This window comes from Orcinus orca, chromosome 5, assembly GCF_937001465.1.
Source record: "Orcinus orca chromosome 5, mOrcOrc1.1, whole genome shotgun sequence".
Lineage (NCBI taxonomy): Eukaryota > Metazoa > Chordata > Mammalia > Artiodactyla > Delphinidae > Orcinus > Orcinus orca.
This window is the reverse complement of record NC_064563.1, coordinates 143,851,710-143,864,339: the sequence shown is the minus strand read 5'-3', so window position 1 is coordinate 143,864,339 and position 12,630 is coordinate 143,851,710. Positions and strand designations below refer to the sequence as shown.

The 12,630-nt window shown below is 45.4% G+C and overlaps 1 protein-coding gene across 1 annotated transcript in view; it reads left to right on the top strand.

Moving 5' to 3' along the window:
* DSCAM (DS cell adhesion molecule) overlaps positions 1–12,630 on the top strand; it is a 753,301-nt gene that overhangs the window by 699,588 nt on the left and 41,083 nt on the right. Inside the window, exon 27 of the mRNA XM_049709686.1 lies at positions 2,984–3,160. Within this exon, the coding sequence (XP_049565643.1) occupies positions 2,984–3,160 (177 nt within the window). The remainder of the gene's footprint in view (positions 1–2,983; positions 3,161–12,630) is intronic.

The following is a 12,630-nucleotide window of genomic DNA, read 5'->3' as shown; positions in this document are numbered from 1 at the left end:
CAAAAACAGTCTTCCATCAGTAAAGGAGCTTATGTTAGTCTCTGAGCAGAAATAGAGGCACTGATGGAAATACAATAATGTCATGGGATGTTAGTAGACACACACACACACACACACACACACACACATATATGCACACATGCATGCAATTGGCATGGGCTTTCTGAAAACCAGGTGAGGTATCTTGTGACGTTTAGCTGACTGAAAATAAGTGATAGAAATTTTCATCCTTTTTTGCTCCAACTAGTATAAGGGCCATTTCTTGATGTTGAACAAATGCCAAGCCCAGTGAAGCTAAAGGGTGGCGTGACATTGACCGTTCTGCAGTCAGGAAACTTCAGAAAGTCCTAACTGGCAGCAGGTTGATGCTGATTTCTGCAGCCTTGCAGTGATTCTCACTCGGGGAAAGGCAGGGTTGAATTAGGTGCTGTGATCACAGGGTAAAACTGGCCACCATTCATCAGACAGTTTGGAGCTCCGGGCTTAGCTCCCTCAGAGACCCTGTCCAGTGTCCACCTGTCGGGCCGGACCACAGTGCTGATGACTTACCCAAAAAGTCTGCGCCAGAGCTAACACCCCGATACTCTATTCTTCGCTAGTCAGGCTGAGGGGTGTTCGCTCCTCTGCTTGCGTGCACTTGGGATCTCGCTCAATCAATACTCTGGCAGGAACTTCCCTGGAGTGCAGGTTCTCCTGTTCTAAGAAAAGAGTGTACGTAAACCCAGGGACCCTCGGACACGACCAAAGGATGCTCCAGAGGTGTTGTAGACGTGGCTCCTCCCTTCGCCATTTTCTCCTGGACTGTCCTGGCCAGCCGAGGGCTTGTTCCTCCCACCCTGGCACACTGTAAACCCACCCCTGAGTCTCCCACCAAGGTCGTCTCCCCACAGATCCCTCCTCAGCCAGAGCCCAGGCTCGCCCACAGCATTTAGGGCCTGGGTGGGGTGAAGGCAGGAAGGTGCCAAGGTGGGAGTCCTGGTGCTGGTTACACCAGCCTGGGCCCCGCAGCTCCTGAGGCACCTGGTCCAGCTCCCGGACAGGGAGGCTTCTCCTCAAAAGCTCTGATCCTCGTGGGCCACGTCTCTCTAACCTTCTAACCTCAATCACAAGCGACTTCACTCCAAGAGGCCCCATCACAGAGCACGAGCCACCGCAGAGCAGTGTGGACAACTTGCTTTCTCCTCCCACACGGTTTCATTCTTTGATCTGACAAAAGAAAGGACTTCAACACTGACCATTTTCCCTAGCATGTAAGGGCTCCCCAAAGCCCTTTGCTAGCAGGGTACACACTTGGGCAGGAAGTATATTTCTTACTTTAGATGATTGATGTCCATTAATTGCCTTACAACCATCACGCTCTGGTGCCCAGCTTCTTCGTAATCTGTGTGGTCCAGAGCACACGGCTTCAAGGTGCACGTCCGTGATAGGTTCACAGCTAATCATTTAATTAGAAACCACTCGCGTGCGACATTTGAAACTGTCATTCTTACTTTCAAAGTGTTCTGCAGATCTTAAATATTTGTCTTCTAAAAGAAATATTCTCACTTTATCCAAGATCTTAGATTAAATCACGAAAAAGTCCTGGGAGCTACATTTAAAATTTTCTGAAATCTGAAATAATCTTATTACACTAGAAATAAGAATACATATGTATATTTTCCTTGAAAAAAGGTTTCTTTTCTTTTGAACTAAGCTTGTGGATATAAAGCTTTAATATCCTTTTTGTCACTTCTGCCTGAAGAATTTTTTTCATTTTAGGAACAACAAACGTTGACCATTAGCTTTATATCTATCAATACCAGTCAGATTTCAGATTCGCCCGTGGCTTTATTTGACTCTTTCTTCTGCCATTTCCTGAGCCAAATGTTTCCACTGGTCCTGTGTCATCTTGGTTTTGCAGGCCCATCCTCACCTGCATCCCCTTACGTGCCTCTTATGTGGGTTCTGAGCATTTGCAGACTTGGGTTTGCAGCCAAAACACTCTATGTCAAGTTGGAAGAATGATCTTCTTGGCCTTAGCAGATAGCAAAGGGGCCCGTCATTCTATTGTCCCTGCTCTACTCACTAAATGCAGGACAAGACTCTTTTTGCTCAGAGGGAAATTGTATTATTTTTGCATTATTTTTCCTGAATCACTGACTTCCTGGTCCTTGTCTTACATGGAAGATACAGTGGACTGGAGCATCTTACATAATGGTCGGTGCCAAAACGCAGGCCCCATAAAATGTGGATGCCTGTGTTTGAATCTCCGCACCCATTGTATTAAGCCTCTGAGCAGAGGCAGCTTAAGGCAGCTCAGAGTTCAGTCTACGCAGGTGTTTCCTTGTAATTCTAAATAATCTGAACTTCAGAGCTTTACGTGGGCCAATAAGTAGCTTTTGCTTTAGAGACTTGGATGGCTCCCCTTTGAAGAGTTGGTTTTACTCTTATACCCGGAAATAGTTTTAAAAGTAAATTTGGCCTTACACCCGTGATAGAGAGCAAGGGAATAACCAAACAGAAAGAGATTTTAAGCTCCTTTAAGCAGGCTCATCTGGTACCGTCTCCCCACAGACTCCCTTCTGTCCACTTGCCAAACCCATTGTTCCTTCTCTGATGTGCAGCTTTTCAAACAGCCCCTCTCAATTGGGCTCTGGATGACACTCAACTCCACGGAAGTGCGTGTGGCTCTTTTAAGCGCCCAGCCTGGACCTTATGCTTTCAAGTGTCTGCACCCAGCAGTACGTTGCCAAATGAAGTCCCTTTCCAAAAAACGAGGTGCTCTGCCCTTCGCGTACACTCTGGTTCGACGTTCCGTAGAGTAAGCGTAGGAGGGGAGCGAGCCAGGAAAGGAATGATCGAGGACTTAGAGGGAGCGTTCCTCTCATCCCCATCACCGCGGACGCCCTCGCTCACTCGCGCGGTTCTGGTAACCCGTCATCCCTAAAAACTCGGCCATGCTGTCGCCATTAACTGCCGCCTAACATCATGGCCCTGCTTTCAGGTACAGTCCCTCCACTCATTAAGTCAGTTGTCCAAAGCGATGAAGGGCTGGCGACCAATGAAGGGCTCAAGATGCTGGTGACCATCTCCTGTATCCTGGTGGGCTTGCTCCTGCTGTTCGTACTCCTGCTGGTGGTTCGGAGGAGGAGACGGGAGCAGAGGCTGAAGAGGCTGAGAGGTGAGTGGAGGCTCGGCCGTCCCCCCCGCAAAGCAGGACAGACGGCTGGCTGGGAGGGAATCGGCCCCGCGGAGTGCCTTACCCTCTCTGCGCCAGGTTCCCCGCGCTGCCTGGTTCTGTGACCTGTGATGTGCCGTCAGCAGTACGGCGGGGCCTCACACGCAAGTCATGCAAATGTTACGACTCAGAAATTGAGTGAGAGCCAACCTCTTTCACGTCTCCAGCAAGGCAGGCAAAGAGAATGACTTTCACGAGGGTTTGCCAACCCCACTCTTTAATGTTGAGCCGCCGCAGCAAGGCCACAAGTTACGGCCTCCTTTGTTTTTATTTTAACATCTTTATTGGAGTATAATTGCTTTACAATGGTGTGTTAGTTTCTGCTGTATTGCAAAGTGAATCAGCTATACATATACATATATCCCCATATCTCCTCCCTCTTGCATCTCCCTCCCACCCTCCCTACCCCACCCCTCTAGGTGGTCACAAAGCACCGAGCTGATCTCCCTGTGCCATGTGGCTGCTTCCCACTAGCTATCTATCTTACGCTTGGTAGTGTATATATGTCCATGCCACTCTCTCACTTCATCCCAGCTTACCCTTCCCCCTCCCTGTGTCCTCAAGTCTATTCTCTACGTCTGCATCTTTATTCCCGTCCTGGCCCTAGATTCTTCAGAACCTTTTTTTTTTTTTAGATTCCATATATATGTGTTAGCATACGGTATTTGTTTTTCTCTTTCTGACTTACTTCACTCTGTATGACAGACTCTAGGTCCATCCACTTCACTACAAATAACTCAACTTCGTTTCTTTTTATGGCTGAGTAATATTCCATTGTATATATGTGCCACATCTTCTTTATCCATTCATCTGTCGATGGGCACTTAGGTTGCTTCCATGTCCTGCCTATTGTAAATAGAGCTGCAGTGAACATTGTGGTACATGACTCTTTTCGAATTATGGTTTTCTCAGGGTATCCTTTAAAAAGACCTTCCAGATTGGTTCTGGAAGTAAGAACTATTTTATTGCCGGGAAATGGAAATTGAGGGCTTATGGTCCTGGGAAAGCGTTGTGAGGCAGAAAACACACACTTCGCTGAATTAGAAATCGGAGCTGAAGCTTGGTGTAAGAGTTTCGTTTTAACTAAGAAAAAAAAAGGAAAGAATGGAAGATGAGATCTTGGACCAGATGGGAGCCTTTGTCAGCAGCACCGTTATCCATGTCTGGCTCTATAGATTCTGTGCGACAGGGCTATTCCAGCTTCTGGCCAACAGCCCTACCTGCCCTGGCTGTGCAGTGTGAGGCCAATGAGTTCTTTCCTATGCAAAGCCCCGTGCAGGACAGTGCTCTGAGTCCCTCCTCTTTACCTGTCAGGGTATTTAACCAAGTCTTTTCTTGGTAAAATATATATATAAGCTGCCTGCATTTTAGTATCAGTGCAGTGAGGAGTATGCAACATCCCATGTATTCTTCAAAGTTGCATTTGAGGAACTGGCCTGGAAGCACTGTCCTTATACTATATCTGGGATATCCCCAAGCCTGGCTGGTAGACTTGGAAAGCATTGACCACTTGTGTAAATGCTTGATTTGACTGTAGTCCAGTTAGAACAGCAGAACATGGGGATATTTTCACCTGTCTTCAGGTAGCCAGAGCACTCCTTTTGATGGGACTCTAACCTATTTTACTATCAATGTGCTTCTAGTTGGCTAACAAATTAAGATATTTGAAATACATGGCACTCCATCTGCACACTTTAATAGTTCTTCCGTTTACACCTTCTGTAGCCCAATAATTCAGATGAACCGTCAATCTCATTGAAATATTCTTTCTAAATCACATTCTCCACTTACCTTTTAATTTTGCAGATTCTCTTGAGTGAATCCTATATCCTAAGGGCCGTGCTAGGTGCTCGATGTACAAGATGAAAAGAAAGAGCCTTCTGAACTTTCGGTTAAGTGTATGAGGCAGACGCACAGGCATGTACCAGGAAAAGAGCCAAAATGTCACGAATGCTAAAACAAACAAATCCTACCTAAGCACAAAAGAGGAGGTGATTCATCACAACTAGGGAGGAAAGGGGGGGGCATTCAAGAGCTACAGAAAACAGCACTACAAAAACATAATGTTCTAATCTATTGAGAAATTCAATATCAGGTGAGCTGTGCTGGATTCCATTCACAAGTGTTTGTCATTAAAATAACAAAAGGGGGCTTCCCTGGTGGTGCGGTGGTTGGGAATCCGCCTGCCGATGAAGGGGGCGCGGGTTCGTGCCCCGGTCTGGGAAGATCCTACATGCCTCGGAGCGAGGCCCGAGTACCGCAAAAAGTAAATAAATAAATAAAATACCAAAAGGACTTTATTTTTATAACCCCTCTTTCACCGAAAACAGAAACCCATTGTGTGGACTTTAGGGACATCGTTATAGAGGGACCAGGGTGGCGTGTTTTTGTTGCATTTAGACAGCCATGTCTAACTGGCTGCACTTAGAGGGCTATGAATTGTCCATATAACATTCTTAAAAATCAACGGTAACATTTTCTCATCCATCATTTCTATTTGATGACAAGGGTTTGGCAGCAAATGGGTTAAACGTTGAGGAAATCCTTCCCAGCATCTTCCACCCTCTCCCAAATTCACCTTTTCTTTTTGCCCCTGGTCCCCGTTGCTTACTTTTACCTCCCCAACTAATGTTTGATTTTCCTCTTCTACTTATGACTTAAGCACCTCAACTTCGTTCTGCTTTGCCAAGAGTAAGGAAAAGATGCTAAAGATGTTGCTGACTCTTCCTGGTGCATTTGAGTTAGACTGATGGCAGGTGCGACATCCTTCCTTTATGTTCTTAATAGTCCCTTGTAATTTAGTTATTGCTTTGCAAGGACTCTGTCCAGAAAATATCCTGGGCTGGCATTTTTATTGTCGGCATGTCTGCTATTTGACACCACTAATTTGTAGCTGGTCTTCGTAAGGAAAGCAATACATCACATTAGCGAGTCCAGCCTTTCATTCCCCGGAAATGGTTTTGTTTTCTTTGTGCCAGAGAAGAGATAGAGCCAGCACAAAGGTTTCAGTGGGACGAAAATAAGTGCTGTGGAAAAGAAGATGTATTCACGGGAGATGCTGAGAAGCAAAGTATTCCAGAGAAGTAGCTTGCAGGGCACAAAGGTATCTGCAGTCTTGCATTTTACGTGCTTAATAAAAGCTTCCAAATCAAGAGTCTGACAAGAGGGAAGCAAGAAGGCAAAATGATCGGACACCTAATTCCATCGCCTTCCAAATGGCAAGTTTTACTTTGGATGCACTGAAATATTTAATTCAACACACCTTCATTGATTATCTACCACATGCCAGGTGTAACATTTTTTAAAACCAACAGTAAAATTTTCTTATTAAACCATTTCTATTTGATCACAAGATTTTGGCTAGGTCCTAGAGAGAAAAGAAGGTTACTAAGATTCTGTCCCAGAATGGTCAGCAAAGGCTTTCAAGGGACAGACTCACCTTTCTTTAACATTGAAAACTGTGTCATAAAAGGGCAGAGCAAGTGACTAGGGCTGTTAAGGGGGAATCAGTGAAAGGCCAGACCTTGCCCCCAAAAGATCTTTGTCTTTTAGGCCTGAAGGGCCCTTGAAATGTTATGTTAATTAATAACACAAAATGTTTCCAATTCTCTCATGAAAAAAAAGCACAGCCACAGAGTTTACGGTAGTAGGTGCCTATCTATGAAACAGAGTTCATAAGTAGAATCATCCAGTTACTACCTGACCCACATAAGGCACAGATCCTATCCCTGGGTTAGAATCAGTTCAAATATATTTACAGGTTGAATGGCTTCATACAATATTTTATAGTGTAAAATAAGGACATTTCTAATAATATGTCAAAGTTGCCTGAGCAACCACTGATCAGGATCAAAACTGGAAATAAATCTGGATTATAGGAAAATACTGTAGGGTCCCTAAAGAACACTGTAAGATCAACTCCCTGTCATAGACCTTGTTTGATTGCTAGATGCTACTCAATGTTTTTAAGCAGGTTTGTTTCACCGTATAGATAAGAAACCTAGTGAATGCACCATAGGTAAATGTGCTTTTATGTAAAAATCCAAAAAAAAAAAAAAAAAAAAGTAAGAAAGAAAATGGGACTCAAGCAATTTAGCCAACCTATATTCTTCCTTCCTGAGCGCTTGACTAATTTTAGAGCCTAGTGACCTCCTAAAGTCTAAATTGTCTTCAAGTGCTACATTTTTTTTAAAATCTGTAACCTTATCCAGGAGTTCAGAAGCCACATTTTGCTTTAAGTCATGCCCTGATTTTCCCCCACCGCTAGATCCTTTGAAGTGCAAGGTTATAAAATAAATCACCATGATCCCAGCAGATACAACCTTATAAAACTTTGATTCCCATGTCAAGCAAACAGGTCCAGGATCACTAAAAGCTTCCCCCTCTAGTATGAGTTTACCCAAGAGGGTGCAAAGCACCAACCTGTATGGATCAACTGGCAGCGTCAAGTCAAAAAGCTACTTCCAAGACTTCAAAGAAGCTAAAGATAAAAATCAGTGTATGACATAAAACTTGACCATGTTTCTGTGGCAAAATGGCCTTCTTCCCTTGAACAGAAGCCTATTTATTACTTTAAGCTTGCTTTAAAGTGCATTAACACTCTAAGGCCCATTAGTTCCAGGAGGCCGTTCTCGGAGAGAACGTGGCCTTGGAGCCCTCCACAGGCACAGCTGAAGGGGTGGGCCACGACTGTTCAATATTCCATTAATCTGCCCTGCAAATGAGCTAAATCTCTCCTCATCTGTAAGACCAAAGCTTAGCTTGAACTTTAATAATGTAAAGGAGGAAAGGTGTGCATCTAGGAGCGCAAAGACCTTGGACTCAAGGTAGACTTGCGTAAAGATGGTCGTGGCACTGATGCATTGAGTCCTACGTAGGCAAAGGGTCCCCGGTGCTCCATAGTGAAGGGGTGGGAGGTGGGCACCCCCAGAGACTTCATTACCTAGCTAATAGATGCCCAGTTTGGGGCTTAGATGGGATCAGAAGCCTCTACTCTGAAACTTTAGTTCTCGGCTTTGCGTGTTCTTCCTTCCTTCCTCTCATTTTTCCTTTTGACCTTCATTTTAAAAAACTTGTCCTTTCAAAACTTCAAATGTGTTATGGCAGAACTAAATTTTTAAAAAGGGGTTTCTGTATCTGAGAGTGGGGAAACAAAGGAACAGTGGGATGGCAGCAGGGCCAGGCCAAGTGCAGCCGTGGAGCAAGGGACGGGGTGGGGGGGGCAGGAGAAGGATGGGGAGAGTTGGGGTCACCCTGGGCTTTGCCCTCTGCCCACATGCTCTGTCTCGTCCGTGTTTGTATTTGCAACTTTCTCAGGTGGCACGTCTGTACAGTTTTCTTTCTGGGCTATATATTTTGTCATGGTTTTGGAATCAGATTTCATTTGAGCTGATGACTGGGAGTCCTCTTTGCGACCTTGTAAATATGTAAATGCAGGTTTTATAGCCCTTAGGAATACAGCTACTTTATGAGACCCGTTTAAATTCCACAGAAAGCAGGGACTGTTGCGAGGGAGCTTGCCAATAAGGGCTTTTGAGAGATGGTAAAGCAGGGGGAAATCTGCTGCCGCCAAATTGGTTTTTATGTTTTTGTGGGTGTGTGCTAGTGACTGCTCAGTAGAGGTATGAACCAAAGCAGATGCCCTTCAGTTAACTAGAACTTCTTCGGAGATGAAAATGTAATGATGTGGCGATGAATGAGAGTCCTCCTTTTTAAAGAAACATTGGCGTATGCACTCAGGACTGCCACAGCTGCAATGTTGGAGGCCCGTGCTGCCTTGTTAATAAGAACCCTCCATGCCACGTACAGACCCCACAGGAGCGATGGTCCACAAAGAACACGGAACCCGGGAGACCACACTGCGAGGCTCTTCATCCAGCTGAGGTGCCTCTTCCCAAGAACTGACTGAACCGTGTATTAATTGACAGAGTGCTAGCACTTTCCACGCTTTCTCTCTTCTTCCTTTTCCATAAGGCTTTACTATGCTCTATCTTGCTTTAGTGTCTTAATAGCTGTGCAAATAGGTGCAAATAAACTTGACACTGTTATGCTCTATTTTGCTGACATGAAAACTGAAGGGAACTTGGAAATCACACATCAGTTAGGGAAGAATTAGCAGGAGAGCCGAAATCACTGTTGTCTACTCAGTTCTCTTCCTGTGAAACTTCTTCAGCTTTGGAACATTCAAGAAAGAAAGCCTGTCACATCCATATTAAGCTAGTTTAAAAAGATGTATCAAAGAAACATAGAATTAAAAGATATATTAACACAGAATCAATAGTGACTTTATAATTTTATATTTGCCCATCAAAAATATTTGGTTTATTTATTTTTTATCTCTATATTCGCTACCACTCAGCCTCCCCTATATTTAAAAAAAAAAGGATTCGTTCTTGTTTGCCTATCTTCTGCTGCCCTTCTTTCCATTTCTTTTCCCCACTGAATTCTTGAAAGAGTCTTTGATACTCAACTATTTACTTTGATACTCAACTATTTACTCACCAGCTCCCAAATCCTCAGTCTCACTGCTCTCCCCACCACTCAAATGAAAGTGCTCTCCTAAAGGCAGGTGACCAATTACCTTCTGATCCCCAAATTCTCCTTTCATTATCATCTTCTAGCCCTCTTTGCACATTCACAGTGCTAGCGCATGTTATTTTTTTGAAACTGCTTTTTTCCATCTTTCAATATCACTAGGCTACCCTGGTAGTATTTCTCCACCATCTCTACACCCGAAAGATGAAGAGTTGAGCACAAAGCCCAGGATGGGCACAGAGAAGTAGCCGGGGCTTCAGGAAAGGTGTCACAAAGTCTAAATCTCAGACTGAGCTGAAATTGGTGGAAAAAAGTGACAGACAACACAAAAGGCTGTTGAGCTGTGTTGGGCAAGAAGAAGATGACTTGAGATGATGTTCTCATCTTAACAGATGGCAGGTAGCAGAAGGACAACTCAACATCTGTCTTACTTTGATGTGAACCAAGAGGAGAACTATTCAGACCAGAAAATGTGGAACAAGAATTATAAAAAAGGAAGAAAGGGAGAGAGGAAGGGGGAGGGGGATTAAGAGAAAGGAAGGGGGGTGTAAGGGAGGGAAAAAAGAGGGAAGGAGAGAGGAAGGGAAGAAAGGAAGGATGGAAGTGGGGAAGGAAGGAAGGAGGGAAAGAAGGAAGGGAGGGAGGGAGGAAGGAAGGAAGGAAGGAGGGAGGGAAGGAAGGAAGGGGGAAATGTCTTTCATAAAAGAGAGACCCAAGTAAGGAATTACCTAGAAATTATGCCACCTGAGGAGTGGTCAAGAAAATTAGAGAATTCAACCTAGAAAAGACGACACTGAAGCCGAGCTGCTTAGGGCATGGCAGCTACCTGGAAATATTCGAATGGTTTTTTCAACGTTTCCAGAAGGTGCCGTTGTTATATCCAGATAGAAATTACACCAAGGGATTTCAACACAAGAAAAGGAAGGTGTCTCTTGTGATTAATTGTATCCTCAGGAAAAACTGTATGTGGCTTTACTGTTCCAGTGACTGGGCTGAGCCTGGAGATAAGGGCAAAAGGGCCAATAGAGAGACAATATGAAAACAGGAAGTTACAATGAAAGGTGCAAAGGCTGTGCTGAACAGATACAGAGAGGCTAGACGGGTGCAGATGTCCTTGGAAGCCCAGGGAACCAGAACACCAGCTTCACCTGCTGGGCTTGGGAGGGTGTACAGAGCAAGTCACGTCTGTCTGGAGGGGTGGGGACAAAGCACCATCTCCAAGGGCCTCAGAGGAACAAAGTCACGGGGGTCTCGGCAGAAAATGCAAGAGCAGGAAACTCAGAGACAGGGTTGGTGGACCGAAGTAAGAGGCAACTGAGCTGGAAAGACCGCTGGGGCCAGCATGAGTGGCTGGTACCCTGAGCCGAGGATTCCTGTTGGTAGGGAGGTTCCTTTGAGAGTTTCAGAGCACAGATGCAACCCAGTGAGGGCTGTGTTTAGATCCAGCCTTCCTGCAGTGGGGATATTTCAGATCCTTCCTGCAGTGGGGATGTCACTTAGAGGGCTGAGTCTGGAGTTGGGGAGACCAGAGAAGGAGCTGCTGATGAGGAAATGAGAATTGAACTGAGGAGAGAGAAAAGAGTCAGAGTCCCAGGGAGATGTGTTGAGTGGGGAGCCATCAACAGACGTGGAAGGCAGGTCAGCAGTGGGAAGAGAGGTCGGTACCGTACGTGCAGCAAGGGCATCACTCCCTCCCTGGAACCTCCAGCGGCTTGGCTCATTTTAACCTCTGTCCAAGGCGCTGTGGAAGGGATTCAGACATTTATTATGAGGCTGATTTGAAAAGTCTGTAATGCCCTTAAGATACCATGATTCCATGACTTTAAATATATTATCTTAACTTGTCCCAGATTCCCTTCTCACCCCTGAACAGAAGTGTGTCCAAAATTCCATCACTCTTTCCCCTCTCCGTGTATAAACAGAAGACTCTGAGCCCATCTCAGCCCTGACATATCTCCCAGCTGGACACTGGATTCCAAATCTGTCCCCCAACTTAACGTTAATATGTCAAAGGACTCAATATGTTTGAAGACAAACATCTCAGCCTGCACCCAAATTGCTGCTTCCAAGTCCTTCTAGACAACTGTTTCTGTCCCTTGTGTTACCATATACCCAGCCTTGCATATCCCAAATCTTGCCATTTCCCTGGACTCCCCACGGTCCCTCTGCCTGTCCCCTCCACACGCAGTAGGTCCCTGATTCTTGTAGATGCCCTCTGTCTACTATCATGTCATCCACTCCCCGCCACCAGGCCCCTGCCCCCAGCCCCCCATCCTGGGCACTCTGCATTGTCTGATTAATGCTGTTTATGGCACCTGTACCCACTGGCCACCACCTCTGCCCTCCTTCCTCCACTTCCCCCCTTGCTTGGCCCAAGTAAAAGCTTCCAGATTATGGTCAGCGATGCAAAATTGCATTTTCTTAGCTCCTGACCATCTTGACCAACCGCATTCCCCACCACCCCTAGAAACTTCTCTCTGTAGTCAAACTGACCGACTCCTTGCTTCCTGAACGAGCTCAGAATTCCAACACAAGTTAATTCTGTGCCCTGGAGCACTCTTCCCATTAAAGTCCACACTTTCTTTAAGGTGGGCAGTCTTCCATCCTTTCTGACTCACCCGGCCTGACACAGCGCCCTCCAGGGTGTGTCCTCAGTCAGCTGGCATGAGACGTCTGCTCCTCTGTGTGTTCCAAAGGATACGACATGTATCCCCCTCTATGTATAAAGGACTTTGAGGACAGTGGTTAAAAAGAGTTTGAACCAACAGACATTGGTTATGATTTCCTGCTCAGCTGCAGCAAATGACTGAATGTATCCGGATCCCAGTTTCCTGGTTTCCGAAGGAGGGCACAGTAATTCCCAGGCACAGACTGATATT